Source organism: Ornithodoros turicata, chromosome 2, assembly GCF_037126465.1.
Source record: "Ornithodoros turicata isolate Travis chromosome 2, ASM3712646v1, whole genome shotgun sequence".
Lineage (NCBI taxonomy): Eukaryota > Metazoa > Arthropoda > Arachnida > Ixodida > Argasidae > Ornithodoros > Ornithodoros turicata.
This window is the reverse complement of record NC_088202.1, coordinates 57030251-57056372: the sequence shown is the minus strand read 5'-3', so window position 1 is coordinate 57056372 and position 26122 is coordinate 57030251. Positions and strand designations below refer to the sequence as shown.

The window sequence follows — 26122 nt, the reverse complement described above, 5'->3', positions numbered from 1 at the left end:
TATACACTCTCGGACAAAATGTCCACTTTCTTCATAACCCACTTGGAAAAGGGTATCTCTGCTGATATGTCATGGCTTTTTTAATTTGACAAAACCTGTACCCGTTAAAAAAAACACCCTCTACACGAAAACTTACTGATAATCACTCCATCTGCGTTCCGGAAGGTATTGCTGAGAAGTTGAGAGCAATACTTTTCTTCTCCACTAGTGTCCTGGAAGACAAATTTCTCGTATGAGCCCAGATAAAAGTGAAAAATTCAAATTTGATGTATCAGCGCTACCAGTAATGGTGCCGTGATGTTGTCGGCCTATCAGCGCTACCATTGTCGAACTGGCAATGAAAAAGGTAACAAGGAGATCGTTCGGAGAATTTGCGGTCACCCGTCCCGCTGGCACGCTCCGCTGCTATACGGGAAGGCGACCTTGCAGTGGGAAATTGCGTTTACGCCAATTAAGAGCGAAACAGAATAAAAATGTTCAGATGTCATCGTCTAACACGGAAGAACACTATGTAAAGAAACCCTGGAAATATGAAAGGCGCTAATAGGATATAAATCTACAGCTTTTTCCGGCGTTATTCATCCTCTTGTCGTACATTTTAATCCTTATACAATGACATTTAATCCATTTGCCATCGGAATTAATGCACCTTTTATTATTTTTAATCCTGATTTCACATAATTTAATCCGTTTCTCATGCAATTTAATCCAAGTGACTATGTGTGGGCTACGTGACTTCTTTTGTGTGTATTCTGGGATAATTCCCATATGTACGAGTATTACCTATGGTTTTCATTAAAAACGTGGGATTCTGAACTGTAATGGGATACTGTGGGACTGTCAAACTGGACTGTGATATTGTGGGACTATTTCTATGTCTACAGATATTACATATGCTTTTATTAAAAACATCGGTTCCTGCATTGTAATGGGATACTGTGGGACTGTGTATATGGATTACGATATTGTAGGACTATTGCCATGTGTACGGATATTGCCCATGCTTTTCATTAGATATGCCGGTTTCTGCACTGTAATGGGATACTGTGGAACTGTGGATCTTCATTACGATATTGTGGGACTATTTCCATGTCTATGGGTATTACCCATGCTTTTCATTCAAAAAGCAGGTTTCTGGAATATAACGGGATGCTGTGGGATTGTCTATCTGGTTTAGGATATTGTGGAACTATTCCCATGTGTGCGGATATTACCCATGCTGTTCATTAAATATGTGGGTTTCTGCACTGTAATGGGATACTGTGGGACTGGCAATCTTGACTACGATATCCTGGGACAATAAGCCTGTCTATGGATATTCCTCGTGCTTTTCATTAAAGGGACTCTGACCAGAAGTTCAACAAATATTTCGTTTGCATCTATTACGAAGGCATAATATGCCTCCAAGCCACACGCGAAATATTTTGGCTGTGCGCGGCGGCAAAGTTTGCCAAACGGAGAGCTGAAAACCAGCTTGGCTTTTCCTCCTCAACTCGCGCAATCGGCGCCGAAATCTAGCCTCTTTGTAGTGGATATCCGCCAATTTCCGTGTGCGTGACGAAAACATGAGGTCCATGTTTCATTGGGCGCCCGGACCGGAAGTTCTGTTGTTAGTTTGTGAGAGCGGCGGCATCCGGAAAGCGATCTTCAGTATGGACGTCGAAGCAAGGAATGCGGAGACTCGAGCCCGGAACTTTTTTCTGACCTTTCTGCGATCGAGAAGGAAATTCTGTGTGCTAAACAGTTTGGCAGCCTCGCTTTCGAAACGTCGCCGATGCCGCAAATGCGAGACGAAGTCAAAGCTCTACGAACATCGGTCACAGATGAAGCAAACAAGGATCAGTCGCCCCGAGGACAGTAAGACTGTCAACCTTGCTTACGATATTGTGGGACTATTCCCACGTGTGCGGGTATTACCTATGCTTTTCATTAAATATGCGGGTTTCTGCACTAATGGGATACTGTGGGAATGTCGATCTTGATTACGATATACTGGGACTATATGCGTGTCTACGGGTATTCCACTTCCTTTCCATTAAGAATGTGGTTATTTGCACTGTATGACATACTGCGGGTCAGTCAATCTGGATTACGATATTGTGAGACTATTTTCGTGTCTATGGGTATTACCCATGCTTTTCATTCAAAATGCAGGTTTCTGCAGTATAACGGGATACTGTAGGATTTTCTATCTGGTTTAGGATATTGTGGGACTATTCCCATGTGCGCGGGCATTAACCATGCTTTTCATTGAATATGTGCGTTTCTGCACTGTAATGGGATGCTGTGGGACTGGCAATCTTGATTACGATATCCCTGGACTATAAGCATGTGGGTATTCCCCGTGCTTTTAATTAAAAACGCGGGTTTTTGCACTAATGGGATACTGTGGAACTGTCAATCTGGATAGCGGTATTGTGGGACTATTCCGATGTCTACGAATTTTACCCATGGTTTTCATTAGAAACGCGGGTTTCTGCACTGTAATGGGACACTCTGGGACTGTCAGTCCTGATTACGATATTGTGGGGCTATTCCCACGTCTACGAGCATTGCCCGTGCTTTTAATTAAAAACGCGGGTTTTTGCGCTGTAATAGGATTCTGTGCACTGTAAAAAAATACTGTGATTTCTACAGGCGTTTAATACCCAGTAAACCAGAAATATCCTAGGTACGTCCCACAAAGGTCGCACACGTTGCACATATCTGCCACGTCTATGCGACGTTGCCTGTACGTCCACAATGTGACTTCGAAAAGTGTCTTACTTTGTATATCCCTGGGACATCTGGTAGATGTAAAAAGAAGGGAGCAATCGCGCGTTATTTTTCGGAGTCATCTACGACACGTGACCGTTAGTGGCATGATGTAAGCAAACGTGGAAAATTTTGGGGTTTACTACGTTATTTACCAAGTAATCACACTATAGGCGGTAGCTTGAGTTAAAAACACGTTAGCTGCTAGGATGGGGTATCAGGAACGCTCGCAGGTATAAGCTGACGTGGTTTGCACGACGTGGTCACCTGACGTGGTCACCATTGCAAATGTGATACGTCACGCTACACTTGACGAACGTACTCCAACAATTTGTGTTTCAGTATATGCTCGCTCTGGTATCTCTTGAAATCCGCGTACGCGGTGGAGGGGCCAAAAAGGGAGCCTGCGTCTGATATGGTGAAAGGTGGGAGCACATTTACTAACCTGTGGTCTGCATTGGTCTTGGATTTGGGGCGAAAGGTCGCTGTGCACCCCTCCACAAGCGGGGTGTGCTGCCAAAAGTAGATGCCTTTTTGTTTAATTACTGTGTGCAGCATTTATTTGTTACAGCAATCAATACTATCGATTTCAAATTGATTCAACGCTAAAATAGCATACATTTTAAAACATCCCCGGAACATCCAAATATCCAAAATAGATGTCTATGCGACAGTTCTGGGATGTGAAAACAGTAGGAATCTGGCAGTTGCATGGATGTACTTTCTACGTAAACGGGCTCTCTGTGAAGCTCCCATGGATATCCTAACATCCAATTTGCGATATCGCCAGGATGTACCTGGGATATATATGGTTTACTGGGTAGTATCTGACGACGGCGTATTACCGTAAACACAAATACTGCGAAAACTACGTAAAACGGTGGCGCCATCATCATGCGCCGGCCGAAAACTTGCATGCGGAGGCAAGGCCAAGCACAGTACGGGACATGGCCGTCATTCGCAACCGCAGGAAGCGGAACATCGTACGCGGACGATCGTTGATGAAGAAGGACGAAGTGGTCATTGTAAATCTCGTGAATGCACGTAGTCAGGTAAGCACATTTCTGTTCGCACATCTTGTTCTTTGCGGTTTGAGCAACTTATGGGACACCAGTAAATCATGGCTCGCGTTTGCTGTGAAGCGTCTCCCTAGTTCAGATCTCCGTGTGTCATGTGTGCTCGTAGGGTCATCAAGGCGCTCTTATTGTAATGTATCGTTGCAAAAGGTGCCCTTGTGTTTTTAACTCTTATGGGCTACGTTGACCACTGTAGACATGTACATGAGGCGAGCAGAATACCGTGCTGTCATGCATTATGTGTGTACGCGGCGGCGAACTATGCAACACTGAGATGTCACATTTTGGGACATTACAAGAACACACCAGGACGGTCGCCTCGAATCGATTTGCTCTCCGAAACCACGAAAGTATACGTCCATTCGTGCTCCCGTCTGTTCACTACAAATATAGAGATACTGTCACATATGAAGCAGCACATACGAGAGGGCCATGATCAGATACCCTTATGAACGCTGCCAGAAGTTCCGTGTCGTATCCGCGTTTTGTGTACACCTTCTTATATTCTTCCTTTGAAACAATAAAACGGTGAGTATAACTTCCTTTCTCTTTGCAGGGTTTTGATGCCAGAGCTGACTGATGGGTGCACATGGTTCCCTCGTATGTTCTTCCTTTGAAAAAATAAACTGAGTATAACTGCATGTCAATTGGTCTGCTCCCTGTAACAGTTTCCTTTCTCTTTGCAGTGTTTTGATGCCAGAGCTGACTGATGGGTGCACATGGTTCCTTCGTATGTTCTTCCTTTGAAAAACTGAGTATAACTGCATGTCAATTGCTCGGCTCCCTTTAACAGTTCCCTTTCTCTTTGCAGTGTTTTGATGTCAGAGCTGACTGATGGGTGCACATGGTTCCTTCGTATGTTCTTCCTTTGAAGAAATAAACGGTGAGTATAATTACATGTCAGTTGCTCGGCTCCCTGTAACAGTTCCCTTTCTCTTTGCAGGGTTTTGATGCCAGAGGTGACTGGCGCATTTTCATCACTATGTACATAGAAAATAAATCCCAATGTGACAAACATCACAATCTGTTGCGCATGGTCATCGCTTAAACTGCTCTCATTGCTACGACTATATGTAGAAAAAAAAAAAAAGAAAGAAAGAGGGGCTCCAGGGACGGGCACAGCACGATAAGGGTACACGGCGTATGCCAGTTAAAATTACTGGCCAATGCAGTATTTTTTCACGGGCACAACTTATACGGGGCCACCGTAAAAAAAAACGGCCAATGTTTGGCAGCCAACTTTCCATGCATTTGCCGGTTTTTTGAACGGTGAAATTTTTTACAGTGTGGGTCTGTCAATTTGGATCACGATAGTGTGGGACTATTTCCATGTCTACGGGTATTACCCATGCTTTTAATTCTAAATGAGTGTTTCTGCACTGTAATGGGATACTATGGGAATGTGTATCTGGATCACAGTATCCCATTACAGTGCAGAAATTCGCATCATTAATGAAAAACATGGGTAATACCCGCACACATTGGAGTAGTCCCACAATATCCTAAACCAGTTAGACAGTCCCCCAGTATCTCGTTATACTGCAGAAACTCGCATTTTGAATGAAAATCATGGGTAATACCCACAGACACTGAAATAGTCCAACAATATCGTAATCCAGATTGACAGACCCGCAGTATCCCATCACAGCGCAAACAACCGCGTTTTTAATTGAAAGCAAGGGCCTTCGCGAGTGCCGTTTGCGAAGCGATTTTGTCAAACGCGACCGCAACAGGGGAACAGGTAAGGGTCTCAAACTCCCTTGGTCCAAACTCCTGTGCCCAAACTCCTTTTCATTGTCAAATACCGTGATCTTAATTTCACATATACATATTACAAAAGCCACTCAGGGCATTTTTTATATTATTTTTATATCAGGCGATATTAAGACCGAAATTTGGTCAAATTTACATATTTTTTGGCCTCCGCGAGTGCCGTTTTGGAAGCGGTTTTGTCAAACGCGACCTCTCTTGGTAAAACAGGGGAAACAGGTACGCCTTGGAACCATGATTAAAAGGGCTTCGCACGTTTTAAAGGGCTCGATCTGTTGCCGCCTTTTGCGAACTTTGCGGTTGGCTCCGTTACAATCCCAGTATAAATAAGGGCATAGCATAAGCCGTTGATAGTCTTTCTTTGGCACCATGATACAAGTCGTTTGAGTCATTTTAAAGGGCTCTGCTGCCGCCTTTTCCAAATTTTGAGGTCGTCTCTGTTACGGTCTCTGTAGAAGGGCTTAACACAAGCCGTTGCGAATATGCCTTTGGCACCATGATACAAGGGGTTCCGACCGTTTTAAAGGTCTCTCTCTGGTGCCGCCTTTTCTGGATTTTGCGGTCGCCTCTGTTACAAGCCCAGTAGAAAGGCATAGCACGAACCACTGATAACTGGCAGCATAGGATACAAGGGGTTGCGCTCATTTTGAAGAGCTCTGCTGCCTCCTTTTCCGAACTTTACGGTCGCCTGTGTTATAACCCTAGTAGAATGGCATTGCATAAGCCATTGATAATACGTCGTTCGCTTCATGAAACAGGGGGTGTCGCCCGTTTCAAAGGGCCTTGCTGCCGCCCTTTCCGAATTTTGCGGTCGCCTCTGTTACAATCCCAGTAGAAAGGCACAGCATAAGGCGTCGCGAATATGCCTTCGGCACCATGATCAAAGAGGTTTCGGCCGTTTTAAAGGGCTCTACTGCCGCCTTTTCCAAATTTTGCGGTCGCCTATATTACAATCCCAGTACAAGGGCATAGTATAAGTCATTGATAATAGCTTCGCTATCCAGAATACACCAGTAACCCTTTATGGTGAATGATGAGTACTGGCTTGTGATCGTATTCCTTGGTCGTTCCTGCACTCATCGGGGTTCCAGAAAGGTTCTTTTTCTCTTTCTTTTTTTTTCTTTTTTGCTTTTTGCTAGGAAGTTGGCAAGTGAGGCAATGTTTCAGAAGCAGACTGTGGGTAATCTTTGCCGTCAAGGTCATTTCTTGCATGTAGACGTGTAAACGAAGCATGGACTACTTCATGTGTGCTGCACTTCGCTTCGAGAAAAAAATAGTTCATTACCATAGACAGTGAAATGGAAAAGGCTTCGTAAAGTATGCGAATTTTCATCTATGAAATACATTCTCAGACTTTAGCACCAGCGCTGGTAGGTGTCCGCTGCCGTGTAAGTGTTCGGACTGCCGGAGATTTGTCGAGCAAGTTCACTTTTCTGCCTCTTACGTATCTTGGCAATTTTTTCCTTGCCATATCCTCGCGGCTCTGTCACGCTGAATTCAAATGGCAGATATCAGCTTTTAGCCCGTTGCGCAACTCATATCAGCACCGAAGAGCAACGGCAATTTCTTCTTTGTCATTATTTTTCCGGCTGGCACTGCATAGCGTCAATGCGCGTAGAAGCAAAGATATGGGAAAATGCGTGATAAAATGTCTGCGTGACTTCGAGTGGAACGAACTATTCCGAAAGACTGTACCGTACAACTACATTCGCATCTATGTTATGTCGCGGGGCTAGTTAGTGCCAACAGAACTATACTTCAAGACGCAGTCTGAAGTATATGTTCCAATTAATCAAAAGTAAATTTAATTCGCCACACCTGATAGGAGACGCACGCGTCTCAAGGAATAAGCATTTTCTTGCTTTACAAGAACATCCGGCTTGCACAGACGTCTTCAAGTTTTCTTTCGTTCCTCGCACAGTCCACGATTGGAACAATCTTCCGGCTAACATTAATAACGAACAAGACAAGAACAAGGTTTTGCATTTATGTTAGAAACTGTCTTGTAAACACCTGTTGTAATTGTCTGTTCTTGTGTTGTTGTAAATTGCCCTGTGGCCTATCTACTTGTGACTATACCCACAAGGGTGGGTCAACAGCATTGTAAGTACAGTAAAATGAAATTCCCTCAGTGTTCTGTACTTCTTCTCCGCCTCGTGGATCGGTGGCCTTCTGGATTCGTAGCCTCTGCTGGGATTTGGGATTATACACGCCTTCGGTTCTGAATGTATTTAGTTCTGCACCAATGTTTCTGCACCAACGAAGTCGCGTTTGGTCAAATCGTCGCCCAGATAGCACTCACCGGCGCCAAATTGTCAATTTCTTCCATTTCATCTCGTGATAACTCTTGATATAAACGTGATATCGATGATGTCATCATTTAATTACGTAGTCTGTATATCTATATTTAATAGCTATGAGTCTGCGTCCCATGGCTGTTTCCCCTGCGCTAAGAAGTAGTGTTTGGCATTTGATCTTGTTGGTATAGCCCGTGCTATTTGTGAGCATGACAACAACGTAAAAAATGCGGCCTATTCTTCTGAATTGGCTAGCCACGTGACAACTTGCACTGACTGGGCCCCATGCTTTGAACATACGTCCTCTGTAATCTTTCGTAAGGAAGATTCTCCTCGGATGCTTTTAGAGTCGTCGGCCATAGCAACTAGGCCAAATGCCATCAGTCAGCCTTCCATCGTAATTCCTCCTTGTTTGGCACCCACCAAAGTGTTCAACCCTTCCCCCTCTGTAACCCTTTGGCTTTGTGTAAAATAAACAATGATTGCTCGTCTGAGTCTCGTACGTGTTGTGTCTGTCTTCTGTGTCTTCCTCAAACTCAGGGAAATGTTGCCTACATCAAAGGACACTGAGGCTGTGCATATTTCACAGGGTGCAAGCTCCTCACATGGTCACTGAAACATGGCCCTTGAAATCCACAAATACCCTGGAATTCAAAAATGCCATTTTCAACGTCTGGAAAACCCTGCAGTTTTCTACAGCCCTTGAAAACGCCTGGTATGTCATCTTAGATACACGTTATAGTGCAGTGTAGTTCCACATTGCTCTCTTGCCAGTAGTTTTCCATCCCCTCTCTTTTGAATTATTTAGCTTGTAAGTGCCTTTCCCACAATGGAAGACGCCGAATGTTTTGATACTGTTGACTCTGGACCCTGGACGACTGCGGATGATGTGTGTACACAATAATTTTGCGTTTTGGTGCACGGCTCAAAATCAGTTGACAATGTAGAGCCTTTGAACTTGCACAACTGCTTTCTTTTTTCAGAACCTGGACCAACTAATGCACGTGGACTCCATCATCACCACAGACAATGCATACGCACAGTCTCGTCCCAGGAAGACCACATCATACTATAATTATCCCAGCTACATTATATTTATAGATGCCGCAGTACATATCAGTTTTCTTCAGACATGCCCAAGCAAGCCTTCATGCAGAACCTGGTACCAGTGGGGCAGGGATGGGCAGTATTTAAATACATTGTATTTAAAATAACTGTTTAAAATATAAACACATGTATTTATATCTTGTATTTAAATACAGCTTGGAAAAATTTATTTACAGTTATGTTTAAATACTGTTTCTGAGTATTTATTTGCTTGAATACTTTGTAAATACATGTAAATACGTCAGATGCGTACGTCTTCAGATTTCACAACTGCATGTATTGTCGTGACTGAGGCCTTGCGGAGAGGCTAAAGGTTATTCACCCGGTTTGAAGGATTAGTACACTTTTAGAAGCTTCTTTCGGGCGTACATGGATACTGCACTTGTGTCAGTAATCAAATGGTATCAACACTCTACCAATAGCGCACTCAGTACCAAATGTGAGTATTTCGCTCTGAAACTTCAGAAAGACTCCAGGACCAATGTCTAGATGTCTTGTTCCTCAGCTCCTGTGAGGCTCTTTCCTACGAATCAACATCGTTTGATCAAACAGGAGCTGGGTGGACGATAGAATCATCGAATTAAATCATTTAATCAATAAAATCACGATGTTGAAGGAATGCTGTTCGTAACAGTCTGTTTGAATGCGCTGTAAACAGTTATTCAGTCTATATCTATCTTAATTATTTGCTTATTCAATGTACCTATTTACGAAAGTATTAAGAGTAGTTAAATACTGTATTTATATTTTGTATTTAAATACTGCATTTACAAAGTATTTATGCAAAGTATTTAAATACATATTTAAGCAAAGTATTTTGTATTTATATTGATATACACCAGAAAAGTACTTATGCCCATCCCTGCAGTGGGGTAAAATGTGGCGGAGGATCAGGTCGTGGCTACTTTATCGAACACGTGGCACTGCCGTCACCTGTGAAGGTACCCACCCAAAAATTTAAAAGAGTGTGTGTAGCTGAGAAAAAAATGAATGACACGGTATCCACACTTCAAGATGAAAAGCACGACGATGCATACTGTCTATACAAGAAGGAACACATAAGAAATGTGCAAGCGAGCTGGTGAGCATTCGATGAAGGCATTTTTTTTTTAGTTTGAGAAATGAAGAACATAGAGATGACAGACACTAACATGACGAGGCTCAATTAACTCCCTTGCAATTTCTGGTCCTTTAGAACTTACACTGTCATGAAATCCTTTCGTTTTAGCGACATTTTCACATATTCATAGCTATCCAAAAGAAGCTTCGGTTCCTCCTGATGGAAGTAACGACTTCCATAATCCACATTGTCTGAATCTCGGGCGCTTTCAGTTGCGCTCGCCTTTTATAGGCATGATCACGGCTTGTTTTTTTTTTTTTTTCTTTCTCTTGTTTTTTCTGAGGTATTGACCTCAAAATTTTCCTATGCCATCAACGAGCACACGTCCTTTCACGAGAAACGGTGTTTTGAATTTTGCTAAAATTCAGCTCTGGATTTTTGTTCTTACTCAGGTTGAATAGGTCATGAATTCTGAATTTGCAGCAATGCAGCGGAAACAAAGACGTTGGCATGTGATGATATCAGGCTCACAAATTGAAATCAAGCTCCCAAATAGAGAAGTATGGCTTCAACCATAGTCTGAAAGGCCTGAAAGATGCTACGGGATCTGCTGCATTTGAACGGACAAGCATACAGCAACAAGAAAACTCATGAAAGAAAAAGGAGCCAGATATGCAACACACTGTTTACGCATAGGATGCTGTAAAAGGTATCACAGAATCGTAGTATACAATGTCACAAATTTAACTCTACGTTGACTTGTCTACCAGCAGAATGATTACTTCACAACAATATAGGTCTTGGATAGATCTCCATTAAAAGACTGACTAGTAATAACAGTGACTTTGCGTAATCGATAATTTTCTATCTGTCCCGAAATGTTCCAACTACCGGAAAACTGCCTTCACGCCATTGCCTTGACAGCCTCTGTCGTTGTAGGTTTTCAGAATGTATCTTCTAAGTCTGCCAAGTATTGCTGTGCTGAAAATCAGACTGCTCTATGCGTGAACAAACCTTAATTCTTTGGGTCTGCAGTACTTTTCAGAATTTTGGTTCTTGTTTTTCAGAATTGTAATGATGTAGCCACTACTCAGTTTGGGATGCTGAAGCCCGAACCAAGCTAGTACAGAAGAGGCCCTGACGTTTCGGACCCGACTTGGCTCCTTCTTCAGAGTTGACAGTGGAGACCAGGGAACAGCACATTTTATACTCTGAGGATTTCGACTCACTGTCATCCCTGAAGGAGGCAAGTTGGCTTTGAAACGTCGGAACTCCTTCTGTAGTAGCTTGGTTGGAGCTTCAGCATCGCTCTTGATTCCCACTCAATCCGGCACATCTGTGACGAATATGTTCACTTCAACTACTCAGTTTCTTTATCCCCCTTGTTCACCTTCGTGCAAAATAGTGTGATCTAACACCATCACCAGCAATGTGCGCCATTACGCAAGCAATGAATGGCAATAAAGAAAATATACTGGTAAACACTTTACTTAGGTTGCACAAGAAGGGACTACAAATGTATTTCATCTGAGATGTCTCTCTTTTTTGTCTGGACTTCATTGCGTTCAACCTGTCCTCCTTTCATTGTTGTCTGTTTATGCCACAATGCGAGGGAATTTTTCCAAGTCACAGAAACTTGTCATGTGAATGACTCAGACAGCCCACGTTATGGTGTGTGGGGAAGCATTGCAAAGATAACAACTAGGTGGCACCTTTATTTTGCATACCTTCTATTGTTGACCCTCTAGGCTGTGCAATGTCTGATTTTCATGACTGTGAAGGAGCATTTGAATCATCCTTCGTACATAAACTTTTCAGTATTGTAGTTCTTCAGCCCCAATCTGCTTACACCCTTGTTATATGTCACATGTGATTCACAGCTATTGCTATGTTATGTAATGATTCCCTGTGATGAGCAGATGCACTTCAACAAACGTATAGAATAAAGCAAATTCACGGATTTTTCAGCAGAGCATTGTACTGTGGAGGAATGGTTGTTCGAAACCTCCAGACCATGGCAAAGCTATCATCTACTGGATGTGTTGCCCTGGTGAACAGATACCAGTATTCCTCGTGGGGAGATGTGCATCCTCGATCCTCAGGGAAAGTCTGGTAATTTGCTCATGGTTGGACGTCACCTATAATCTCGTGTGATCCACCCTCTGAGAGGACAGCGGTGTAGTTTCATCATGTGCATCATGGGATCATGTTCGATCAGTGTCATGTTTGTCAGTTTCACTTTTTTTGTTTTTTTGCTTTTATTTAGTTACTGAATGCTCAGCAAAATAAACTTATTGCTCTTCTTTATCTATTTTTTAACTGTCTGGTCACAATTTGCTTTCGGTTGCTGTTTTCATGAACTTTGAGAGACCACACAAGTTCAAGCACCAAACTGCTGTTTGCCTACAAACTGCACTCTCTCTGCCTATCTGCTGTGGCTAAAAGGAGGAAGTAGTGGCGCACTTCCGCAAGCTACTCCAAAAATTTGTTGATTTTTAGCGATTTGAGTACGAGAAAGGCAAAGTGATTTTCAATACGTATACTATGCAAATTCAGGACTATAACTTATGCATCATGTATGCAGTCCAGTTACTATTTATAGCCTACTAGTTCACGCTGCCGACACACCCTTTTATATCACGTCGCCATCCATGTTTAGACAGAGGGCCGGCATTGCAAGTTTATGAACTGCTTCACGACGATTTCTGGAAACGCTCAACGGCACAGACACTTGATCTGTTTCTATTTCTTTGTAGCTACCGCAACCGCACCTGTGTCATATGCAGTTGTAGAGTGGACCTAGTTTATAAAAATGAAACTCTCGTCAGAATGGATCCACCACATAGTCCACGACAACGAGTCATCGATGCAGAGCCTTTCGAGTGGCGATAAATTCCTTTATGCAATGAGGCCTTCCAGCGTATATAGGAATGGCATTGTTCCACTAGCTAACTAAGGAATGTGGGTGATATTCTTGTACTCATACGCGTCGTCGTTTCGCTCTTAAACTGGTTATTTCGATTTCCTCAACTATTATTGGAAGGAACATAATGATAGGTACAGATGTGAACAGAGAACGTCAATATTGTGGATTTCGTTGAACAGAACATCGTGTTGCCCACAGACAAACGTGCGGCAGAGTTCCCCGCTAGGCCTAACAATGATGTATTTTGACAGTGTGGGTTTTAAGAGCGTGGATTCTTAAATGGTTTGTTTCAGCATATGCATTTTGGCAGGTGGAATTTTAAGCGTGGATTTTTAAGTGTTTTATTTTCAGGTTTTTATTTCAGCATACACCCAAGTTGTGCACATGTGATATTGCGGAAGCACGATGCGTAGAAGTAGAGGGTGAATAAAGTAGACACGAGAATGTAACGGTGGCTGCGTGTTCGGTTTGGACTAGGACACCACAGCTCAGACTCAGGCTTTTCACATTATGAAGTTTGTTCACGAGCTGGCCTGTATCTATGCCATACTCTCAGTCAAAAGCCAAGTTATTGAGCTCGAAGATGGTCGGAGTTGCGTAGAAAGTCGGCAAGCGCTGCCAGGATGGCAGACCGCTACACCAATGAAGCTACAATGATGACCGCTACACCAATGAAGACCTGCAACCTGTGGAGAGGTCGCACGGTTCTGAGTACCAACAGGAATGATAGAGACCCTTTTTCCTCGAAAGTCACCAGTCGATGCAGCAGTGTACTGGAGTACTGACAACTGAATTGATCGTAACATTGGAATAACAATGTGCTCATTAAATGCAGTCTCTCATTTCGAGGTCTCGAGATCTGCACATAACTTTAAGCAGGACAGTACCCCTTATGTGACCAGTGAATGTTGTGGTTTAGTCAGCAGCATAGCAGCTCGAGAGCTTCCAGAAGGAAGTATGTAGTGTTCACGTGGTGGCGTACCAGTATACACACAGTGCAGCGCAGATAATGTAAAAGTAGTAATATCTGAATGAAGTGTGGGACTGAAGTGTCCCGAATTTCACGGTCGTCGTTCTTCTGTGAAATTAAAAGGCTGCAAATATTGGTAACGACGGCAGAAATAAACCAAGTCAAGGTCACTCGCTGAGGGCATTTTATCGTAGCACTCTGACAATTTTACTGCGAGTGGCAGTATTTCTTGACACTGCATATTCCACACTCGTTCTTAATTTTCCGAATGCAAGCTTCCAAGCTGTCATCAAGTTCACCAAGGAAGGGCTTCCCTCCATGGGAATGTCGCGAAATCACCTATAATTCCCCGTATCTTGGCATGACATATAAAACTCCGACCCACACTAGCTCCTCACCTGTACCGTGATGAATCTGCACAGCGAAATTAAGGTTCCACGAATTACTTTCGAAACGTGCCTCCATCCGAATCTACGAATTCTTAACAACTTAAGCGCTTCTTGGAAAATAAAACGAAGAATAGTCGCGCATGTACTGATCTGTCGCCTAAAGAAAGAGCAAGCTCAGATAGGACCATCCGTGTATTCAATATCGGTTCCGGTGACTGATCCAGCAACTACACGATGCGCACGACTCTAGAATCCCGAAGCAAACGGAGTTGCCTATAACGTTGAACATAGAAGTGAAACGCAAGCGAGCTGGTGTATTTTTACGTTGGCAACATGTCCCTGAGCTTGGGGGAAGGACACATTTTTGTTCCCAAATGCTGTTCGTTTTTGTTCTTTTTTTTTTTTTGTTGCCCTTCGCCCAAGCACAGGGACATGTTGCGAACGTGAAATTGCCTACTTAAATTGAGTGCGTTCAAAGACTCACCCATATATCCAATACTACATTTTCTCCGTCCAGGTTCACCTTTTTGAAGAAAACATCCATACCTTGAGGAAGGAAAGCACGCAATTATTTTACACGAGTGGGTAAGTGAGGGTGCGTCCGAATAGTGATGCGTCACACATGCCGTCATAGTGTGCACAGGGATAGAGTATACTAGAAGAGGGAGAGTGAGGCGACCGAAGCGTTCTCCTTGAAGCGCCGAGTGTGGAAAGCCTCGAGGGCGCTGCGAGCGAACTGGCTTGGGCCAGCCGCATGGTCGGGCAGTTGCGCGCGTGTGAAACCCACGACCGACTCTATACTAGAGACGTGGACAACTGGCGATCGCCTATGAGAGAGCCGGGTCATGGGATTGTTACGGTAGTGGCCACTGCAAGCGCCACATAGCATTATTGGGGAGAGGGAATGACACTGTCCTCTTGCCACCGTCTTTCGTACTATACAGGCTGTTGCTAAGCACGCGCTACGCTTATGGCTTCGTCGTCGTCAAAACAGCCTACCATTTATTGCCGCGGTATCGGCATGTCACGTGGTAACGAATAGTGCGAGCTAGCGCCAAATCCCATAGCCAAGCGGCGATTGTTTACTACACTACTACCCCGGTACTGGGAGCTTTGCGGATGGCCAGGTCTCTAGTATAGTAGTAGGTCGTGGTGAAACCCCGCGGATTTCGGTTTTTGTGCTGGGAGCCGCCGTGGGAAACACTCAATTCAATTCAATATTTATTTTCCCTTCGGTTTAGAGGGGAAGGAGAAAGCCTAGAAGGCTTGACGAAGGCTCCCCTCCCAATGTGCATCGTGCAGAAGCACTACAAAATGACAAAGTAACAAATTGCAAAATAACAAAGTAACAAACTTAAATGCACAGTGAGAATAAAGTGATCAGTCCATATGTAGGATGAAACTAGTGAGGTTCTTTTTGGTCACTAATGAAGGATCCGGTGTAATTCTAACATGTTGATTAGGTATTGAAGCGGACGTGTATTGTACTAATTGTTTGTCGTAGTTAGTTCTACATAAAGGTGTACACCACTGCTCACTACGAAATGAATAACCAGACACTCGTTTATTGAAATTACACAATATTAGGAAGCTCGCGTTATTATTACGTAAAGAACCGATGCCAGCAACCTCTCTCAAGGCTCTCTTTTGTACAGCTTGCATTTCATTTATATATCCGGTAGTAGTTGTACCACAACTTGTTTGTTTTTCTGGTAAGATATAACGATATCTGCTTAATATTCCGTTTACACCAGCTTGTTTCTTTGTAGTGTATTTTACACTACAAAGTATTTTACACATCTATAACATGCTACCTCTATCACTGCCACCACAAAGCAAGCGATGGGACTCAAAACGTTAATTTACATATTTACACACTTAGTTTACGTTAATAAATAATTAAGCTTTAATTAATTAATTAATTAATTAATTAACTAAATCAATCTAATTACATTATTAAATTAAATTAATTGATTACACTAATATAGTTATATTAATTAGTTCAATTATTTAGCTTCTTAGTTTAGTAGATTATTTAGTTTTAGTTAATTAGTTTAATAGGTTAATTAATTTACTTCATTAATAACGTTTAATTTAAGTTTATTTTTGCACACGGCACTCCGAGTGGTATTCTCACTTCATTCCCATTTATTAGGCGCACATAATCGCGGACAATGTAATGGTCCTCGAAGTGAAGCTCGCACACGGCGCTGTTCAAGCGGTTTGTCACGGTTAAGATTCTTTTCCCAGAGCTTCTTACGTTCTTCATCTTTAGGAGTTCGTGGATACAACACATCGTTGATTTTACACCGCGGGAATGGGCAGTCTTCACAGACTCCAAATCTGCACTTCAAGCAATTGAAAATTCTGACATACGTGGCCCATCCGCACCCCTAGATGCTAGACCCCGTCAAGATGCTGCATTAATCCACCGAATGCGCCTTGATGTGGCCTTTACAGCTCAGTGGCGTCACCGCTTGGGATAACTTGACTCTCCCACCTGCTGCCACTGTGGTGTTCTTGAGGATCTGGAGCATATTCTTCTTCATTGCTCCCACTACCAACCTTCCCGAACCACACTCTCCGAGTCTCTTCGTCAGCTGGACTCTCGCCCCTTCTCCCTATCGAAATTGCTTGGTCCCTGGCCTAATCCAGCCCAGCAACGCTCTGCACTCAAAGCTCTTCTGACGTTTCTGGACACCATCGGACTTCGATCGTTATTGTGAAGGGGCTCGTTATTTTATTCCCCACTTTCCCACCAGCAATGGGGTAGAGTATCGCCTGTGGCGATGAAGCTCCCCACTCTCCAAAGCCAAAATAAAGTTGTTGTTTTGTCATCTTTAGGCGCGCTGAATAGCCAGACCTTCCTTTTGGGCGCTTACACTTGAGTAGAGTGACCTAGAATCACTCTAACCAGAGTATCCAGAGCGATAACCTGGAGCATGACAATGACGATTCCTGCCCCTCGGCATGATGAAAGCTATATGAAAACATCAGGCTACAGCAACCGCACAAACACGCATGTAAGCAACTTTCTTGGTATCAGCCACGACGAAAAACACTTGCTCCCTATGTGGAACGCTGGGCAACTCCCCAAGCCACATCTATCGCAGCGCCCCCACACGCTTTCCACACTACGCGCTTCACCGGAATGCATGGGATGAGCGAGCGGGTCGGCTCACTACCAGCTCCGGTGGCGCAGCGGTAACGCGTGCGCTTGGAGACTGGGAGGTCCGCGGTTCGAATCCGCGGGTTTTTTCCTGGGTTTCCCTCAGATGTGTAATAGGCGTATGCCGGCACAGTTCCCCTGAAGTCGGCCCATGGACGCAGCTATCCTCCCCCCGAGCGGATTCCGCTCGGTCTTCCACTTCACCCTTTCCTCTCCTCCTCTCCACCACCTTTCCCTCCCCGAGAAACATGCCGCCTAATCAGGCAGGCAGACCTCTCGGGTTCCTCCCAACGACACTCCTCCTCCTCCTCCTCGGTCGGCTCACTCTCCCTCTTCTAGTACACTCTAACAGGGATGGCATCCAATGCATTGCTCCATAGACAAAAGCGTGCTGGGCGAACGCAATGCATTCTGGACAGGTCCTGGTCGCACGCCACAGCAAACGTCAACGCACACGTGACCTTAAAGATGGGCCGCGCCCGTGATCGGCGGGCAAGCCGGTTGTAAAGAAACGAATTTGCAGTTTCTGGGCGCCGTTTTCGCCGTCTTTCCACCACGGTAATTGTTTTTATCCTATATTCTCGCAGTAAAATGCGCAGTTTTGCACATGAGGCCTCGTACTGTCGACCACTTCTGAAGATGGGATGACGATCCCGGGTAAAGACGCACTCAGCGGATGTGGTGCACTTGAACGAAAGAGGCATGGGTTAACATATCGCGGAAGAAGTACCGTATAGTTTACGCTGCAAAATACGTTGTACTCTTGGGTTTATGCCGACGGGGATATGCCGGCAAGCCCTAAAACAACATGTAGACAAAGTCACATGATCTCAAAATTACGTTTTGTATGACGTGCGACCAGGACAAGATGGCAGTTTTGCGAAAAGCACCCACTTGAAGGTAGTTACAAAAATGGCGGGTTTATGTCACCCCTGTGATAGTGTGCGTCCACGACCTACTCTATACTACAGACCTGGACAAGTGGCAATCTCCTATGGGAGAGCCGGGTCGTGGGTTAGTTACGCTAGTGGTCGCTGCCAGCGCCACATAGCGTTATTGGGGAGAGGAAATGACATGCGCACTACTATCATCATTGCCGCCGTCGTTCGTCGTGCCCAAAAGGAGCACCCAGGAAGAGACGACGAGAGCTCTGCTGCCGACGACAGTAGCGTGATGCAGTACCGGGATCGGCTTGCTGCGTATTTATCCTGCCCAAGGCTCCCTGCAATCGTCGATCACGACTATGATGTAACGTTGGAGCAATATGGTTGTGCTCTGAAAACTTATACGAGGCTGAATGCGACAGTCCTGCACGGGAAGCATTTGTGTGCAGTTTCGTTAATCTATTCATAGAACCATTTGAGAAGCTCCGCCTGCTTTTGCATTTTGTTTAAGATGTCCACTTCAATATTTGTTGAGGAGTGGCAGCGACGGCGCCTCGCGGGTGGCTCATCACTGATCACCTTATCCTCTGGATCTTCCTCTCGATTTTCCACATCTTCCAACCGATCTTGCGGCGTTTCTCATTCCCGCGAAGAGGTGTGAAGACTCGTGTCGCTTTAAAATGAACTAAAGAGCAGCTGATAAAATGTTTAGTGCTAATCTATATCTAACGTGAGACACTAAACTTACAACTGCAAATATTCCGTGCTGTTTCGCCTTCGCGCTATGCCCATTTATCTTGGTATGCCGCCATTTGCTCGAGCAAAATAGCCGCCGCAAATTGTCGTCTGCAAAGCTTTTCGACGAGCGCGCCCTTACCCGAAAAGTGACAGAAGCGCGTAGCGCACTCGGCGAAAACTGCATAATCGGAAGAGATTTCTGAAAGCGCATAATAAGCAAGGAGCATAGTAATGAAGGAAGGAAGGATGACGCACCATCATGGCGGAACTTCCGGTGTGCGGTATGCGGCATCTCGGACTATTCGGAAGCAGCCTGAGTGTAAAAATAATATGGAGGTATCGCATCCACGTAAAAAGAGCCGCTCTTTTTACGTGGATGCGATAGCTGCACATTGCGTAGATAACAAAACTGAATAACAATTAACACTCAGCTAGCCATAACATAAAAAAAGCAAAAAAGAAAATGAAGAAAAGAAAGGAGCAGGATAATAGGAAAGTGGGGAACAGTCACGCACATTATGCAAATGTTTGTTTTTACACAGATCACCCGGTAACAGCGTACCAATTGTTGCAGGAGGGTTGGTAGGCAGCGTGCTTCCCGTACCATTCTTGAACGTCCTCACAAAGCTGTGAAACAAACAAGACGTGGAGAATAACGTAAACCGCATGACGTTATATACATAATGAATATGGAGACACTAGTCCTGATGAATGCGAAAGCAGTTTTCGTTCTTCTAGCTGTATTGCAGAGCAATATTAGCCTCGGATTATGCTCATTCCCAAACTGCTATCGTCGAACGCCTTAGGGAGACTCCGCACGAAAAACGTGTTGAAGTGCGACATCAACCCATACCGTATGATGTTTCAGTGGACACAATTTCTCATCCCCAGGTGGCACAGATAATTAGAAAACGAATATTCTTCTTTGAGTGATTCGGCGCTCCTCCACGGAAGAGCGGCCCAGAAACACTGGGCTTCACCTCATCGGTATACTTCGTGTGCGCCTTTCGGTGGCTTCCCTTCAACCGGTGGCGAGTACTTTACAACAAAATCGAGGATCCAGATGACTCGTCATCCATGTCGCAGGAAGAAGTTACGAAGCGCGTACCCGAAACTAAAGGGCGGATCCCATAACACGCTACAAGCGACACGAGACAAGCAGCAAATTCGGTGGCGGCGCCACCACTCCGGCGACAAGGAAGCTCTGTTGCGGCTACAAAATCTTGCATCTACTCCCCCTAGATATTTGTCGTTTTGCACGGCCGGTAGAGACCGTTGCCCGGCCGTTGCCTGTTGCCCGAGAGACCGTTGCCCGAACCCGCTAGATTTGGCTGTATCTAAGTGGAGCGAATGATAAAGCATAGAAATGTGGGGGCAACGTCGTAGCGTAGGTGGCAAGTCAACTTTATTAAAATGATATTTCGATCTTGTGGGGTGGAAAGGAGCCGTTTGAATCGATGGTGATCGCGTGTGACCAAAATCTATTGCACATTGTGTGGAAGCGGGTAGAACGGCAGCGCCACCACAGACAGATATAACATAACAAACTTACGGTAGTGTAAATTTCTCTCGGTGTTTATGTTCCTGCGGCGGTTCAATCATGTATGCCGCATAATGAATTGAAAAGTAAGAATTTTTCTCTCGCAAATGTAGTTTTGTCGACAGCTGCTGTCACCTCGCAAATGGATCGGATAGTTGCACCCGCGACAGCGCCGACAGCGACATAATCTGTAGCGTGTCGCTTGTCGCGTGTTATGGGATCCGCCCTTAAGTAAACGGCCGACGGTTCGCACGAGACGACCTGTGACGTCACGCAGGGTACAGGAGGCCGGAGAGAAGAGCCTTCAGGACTTTCGGTTTCGATATAAGCTTCCCAGCTCTTTTCGCAACTAACGAGTCCGCGACCACCTAGTCAACTTTGTTTCTCATTTCTGAAGAATCTTCAGAAATTATTTACACAGTCACTATAAAGAATTTCGAATTGTCCTAGAGTCTCCCTTTAAAGGAACAATGAAACGATTATTTTCTTGTTTTCCATTGACAGAAGTATTACGTTCGTTAAGCAAACGTTTTATCTCGCTAGTTTTAGGGAATCATTTTCGATGAAACGGTTCCCGAACAGATTTGCGATGGCCCACTAAGATGGGGGAGTTACTCCGAATGGAATCCTCCGGATGGGCAGTTCCAAGACCATCCTCGAACCGCTTCAATGAAAACAACTCACTAAAACTATACCTAAGTTAAACGAAGTACCAAAACCAGCTCCCGTGGCATAGCGGTTAGCGTGGCCGCTTTCCACGCCGAGACTGGGAGGTGACGCGGGTTCGAATCCCCGCACCGGCTCTGCTGTCTGGGGTTTTCCCTGGGTTTTCTCGCAGACTTTCCAGAGGAATGTCGGCACAATTCCCCTTGAAGTCGGCCAAGGACGCATACTAACCCCTCTGTCCCCTACTCGTTTCTGCTGTTCCCTGTCCATCTGTCCACGTCTATATGCCGCTCATAGCCACAGCTGCTTCGCGGCGCTAACACGATATTTTTTTTAAGTGCTAAACTTGAATGAAGCTGACACACCTGGCGACACGCCAATGCCAGCGGAGGCAGGAGTGTCGTGAAGAAAAGCTTGACCCTGTCACCGCTGTGCAGCATGTCGTTACCCACGACCTCAACCGTCAACCCACGAGAACCGTTTTCAGCAAACAGTTTATGGGGTGTTTGGGAAATATCATAGTCCCTTTGAAGGAGCAGGAAAACATGTGCAGAAAATGGCCCCCTTTGGGGGTCACGCCTAATTCCGCCGGAAACAAGAAACGTTCTTGTACAAACGCAGCTGACAGTGACTTTAGTCATTGACTGAGGTGCGCTTTAGAAATCCCTCAGGTAATTCACACAAACAAGAACTCGTCTGTTCAATGAAATACTCCTATATTGCATTTTGTCAAATCAATTTCTTCTATAATTTTCCTTTTCTAACAAAAGGCACGCAGACACGGGAAAAAAGTGGAGGGCATAATAGTATTTGCGACAAAATCGCCACATGCAGAATACGATTTTGCCTCGACGTGAAATTCGGTCTTTTATTTGTTCGGTGTGATATTCGTGACTGACAAGTCCAACTTCTCGCATTGTCGATGCGCCTTGTGCTTTTCGGCATCGGCGTTACACTATCGCGTGTGCTTCGACCACGGTAACAGGGTCTGGATGTGTGTGATCCTAAATTAACGAGACGGCCGATATTAGAACCTTATCGACGCGGTAATGCTGTTTTCAATGTTCCTTCCAGGGCCTCCGTTTCTTAGTTCCTCTTACGTTTCTTTTCCCGGCATTGTAACTCCAGCGTAGAACGTGCTCGAAGTACGAAATCTTAAAAGTCAATAGAGCACCAAATTATCGATCGTGATCGACTATCCCCGTGACTGTGGATTTCGGGACGCCAAGGGCCCTGTTGATACTACATAGCGCAACCTAGCGTTCACAGTATAGGCGAATGATATTTATGGCGTCGTAAATTCCATGGGGTGAATGAGCAATTAAGACAAACAAAACGTGGTCTTAACATGGCTTAACATGACGAACATAAGCTTGAGTACTTGACCTGCGATCAGAAAGGTGTGGGAAAGGTGTGACCGATATTCGCTGAATTTTCATCAACTGCCGTCTTTCATACATTGGTTGCGTAAAAGGAGGCAAGAAATGGCAGTTTGCCTCGATGTCTTTTTCTTTTTTTTTTGTCTTTGTGATATTTTTTGCTGTACTCTATACGTGAGAAACTCGCGAGCTTTCCAAATGCATAACTTTTTGGCCTCAACAATCAGGCAAAGTGGTTTCAGAAAGTCCAACGGTTCTTTCCGTCACGCCGCTGTGAGAAGCCATCGTCAGTGTTCGGGAACAAGACAGCATGCTTGGCATTAGCACATGTGCAATGTTCCATGGACATGCTATGAAAATTCAATGTTATCCCAAAAGTGTCTCAAACGACTTTGTGTCCACAGCCGCTGACTTATGAGTAGAGGTGTGCGCCGAGGCCTGTTTTGCCGGCGGCGGCGTTCAGATGAATTCGACCGTCGCGGCGGTGGCGTCAGCGGCGCGGCGCGGCGCGCATTTAGACACGGCGGCGGCACAGAGACCGTTACATTTTGATTTTAGGGCCACCTTTAATGTTGTGGGCGTCAAACAAATGCATCTGCGTGTTTACAGTACTTACGCTGGCAGCATAGCCCTTGATCATGCAACTGCATAATGATTGACAGAGAAAATGCAGGTTAACACGAGTCTTCCCCGTGAGCAACAACTACGATGCGGCATACGCAGCAACAAAGTTACTTTTAAAGTTTTTGAGTACGCGAACATACCTTTCAAATGGCTTTGAAGTGCCAGCGTCCTTGCATTCATTGCAAAAGTACTCGTCTACAACGCGCATCTCCGTCATACGTCGACGCACCTTTCCAAAGTTCAAAAATACCGCCACACATTAGCTTGGCTTGTTCTTCCAATGAAGTGTTACTTGAAAATTTCTCACAGGCTCTACGAAAATCTTGACTGTATCAGTAACAGGTGACTTGTCGTCGTCCGACTTTTCACAGCGGTCAAAACCGCGTACCCGTACCTTGGGCGTACCGAGTAAACCAGAAATATCCTAGGTACGTCCCACAAAGGTCGCACACGTCGCAGATATCCGCCACGTCTATGCGACATTACCTGTACATCCACAACGCGACTTCGAAAAGTGTCTTACTTTGTATATCCCTGGGACATCTGGTAGATGTGAAAAGAAGGGAGCAATCGCGCGTTATTTTTCGGAGACACCTACGACACGTGACCGTTAGTGGCATGACGTAAGCAAACCGGGAAAATTTTGGGGTTTACTACGTTATTTACCAAGTAATCACACCATAGGTGGTAGCTTGAGTTAAAAACACGATAGCTGCTAGGATGGGGTGTCAGGAACGTTCGCAGGTATAAGCTGACGTGGTTTGCAGACTCACAAATTAACTGTAAAGACGTTGTCACCGTTGCAAATGTGATACGCCACGCTACACTTGACGAACGTACTCCAACAATTTGTATTTCAGTATACGCTCGCACTGGTATGATGGGGTAACTTCGCCAATAATCCTGGCGGTTACCGTGGTACAGGGAGCTTCCCAATGAAGACTTCTGAGGGATGCTCGCATGTTTTCTGTGGTGGGTAGTCCTCTTGGACTACCCAAATCCCAGAGCAAGAGGGTTAGCACGCCCCTCCCTCTCCTGTGCCACCATCATCTCTCCCCTCCCTCTTTCACCCTCCCCCTTCTCCCTCACCTGGGTGCACCGAGCCGCCACTTCAGAGCAGGCTGACCGCAGCTTCCCCCTACATCACCCCCCCCCCCCCGCTCTGGTATCTCTTGAAATCCGCGTACGCGGTGGAGGGGCCAAAAAGGGAGCCTGCGTCTGATATGGTGAAAGGCGGGAGCACATTTATTAACCTGTGGTCTGCATTGGTCTTGGATTCGGGCCGAAAGGTCGCTGTGCAGCCCTCCACAAGCGGGGTGTGCTACCAAAAGTAGATGCCTTTTTGTTTAATTACTGTGTGAAGCATTTATTGGCTACAGCAATCAATAACTATCAATTTCAAATTGATTCAATGCAAAAATAGCATAAATTTTAAAATATCCCCGGAACATCCAAATATCCAAAATAGATGTCTATGCGACGGTTCTGGGATGTGAAAACAGTAGGAATCTGGCAGTCGCATGGATGTACTTTCTACGTAAACGGGCTCTCTGTGAAGCTCCCATGGATATCCTAACATCCAATTTGCGATATCGCCAGGATGTACCTGGGATATATATGGTTTACTGGGGAGCGGGTCGTGTGCTCTACCCCCCCCCCCCTCGTCGAGCGTCAAGGTCACTTGTGGAAATTGTGCACTCTCTATTCATAAGTCGTCACGATTTGTCTCAGATGTAATATGAATCCCTGAACATGAACACCCGCATAGCCCACAAGAGGTGGTGAGGCTTGCGCGCTTTGTCCCACCTCTACGAAGCACTTTACCCCTCCCCGCTTGCGATAAATACTGGGAACGTCCACACACACAGACAACACACGATTACGGACACAAATGTAAAGACATGCACGCAGAAGACGCTGTTTTTGATGATTTTTCACCCACGCGCCGACCGTTATGCTCGGCGGCGGCGGCACGACGATCATGTTGGGTCGGCGGCGGCAGTCCGCATAAAAGTGGTCGCGGCGGCTCCTCGGCGCGACAGCGCACACCTCTACTTATGAGTCAACAGGGATGCCGGAGTGCCCAGCGAGGTCGCCAGCCGCTGCACTCACTCAGAGCAGTCACTTTTGCGCAACTGGACGAAGGACATTATGAAATCGAACAGAAAACGAAGCTTGCCCGCAACCTCAGCTGTGCAAGCAATAATTCGAAGCGAGAATTCGAAAATATCAAGGCATGCTTGGTACCATGTTTTCCCGACGCCGGAAGAACCAATGACGATGACTTTTATCATGCTTCGAGGTACTGAGAAGCACTCGCATTGACAGCGGAATGAACCCACGCGCTTATACGGCTCCTGCATGATGGTGGCAACTGCTTGCTGCTATACAGCATGCTTGGAGCACATAGCGGCGAGAAGGACGTGGCCGAGAGGAGGAACCGCTGGGAAGTCGACGCGGGGAGCGCACAGCTGCGCCTTCATGAATGCACTGTGTGCGGCAAACGCCAGTTTTCCACGCCTCTCTCGATGGAGCCCGCCGGTATTTTCACAATCTCGCGTGTTTCGTTACAGCTCACGTTATCGCTCTTCGCAGCGCGCTTCCGGTGCTGTAAAACTGCATAGTGCAATGTGAACAACGATCGTAGAAGACAGGGTCACGAAGAAGCGATGAAAACAAACGCTCACTAACTACTGAAACATTTATAATAAAAGGACAGACTTTGAAGACAAAGAGGAGCAAGCAGAAAGATGGTAGGAGGTTAAAATTGCAC

The 26122-nt window shown here is 45.3% G+C and overlaps 1 protein-coding gene across 1 annotated transcript in view; it reads right to left on the bottom strand.

The window, feature by feature from the left end:
- Positions 1-25859, bottom strand: part of LOC135385457 (ras-related protein Rab-18-like) — a 41180-nt gene extending 15321 nt beyond the window's left edge. The window contains exons 1-4 of the mRNA XM_064614777.1: positions 25597-25859; positions 19703-19767; positions 14834-14895; positions 137-212 (exon numbers count right to left, since the gene is read on the bottom strand). Of these exons, the coding sequence (XP_064470847.1) occupies positions 137-212; positions 14834-14895; positions 19703-19767; positions 25597-25712 (319 nt within the window). The 5' untranslated portion in view covers positions 25713-25859. The remainder of the gene's footprint in view (positions 1-136; positions 213-14833; positions 14896-19702; positions 19768-25596) is intronic.
- Between the last annotated feature and the right edge of the window lie 263 nt (positions 25860-26122).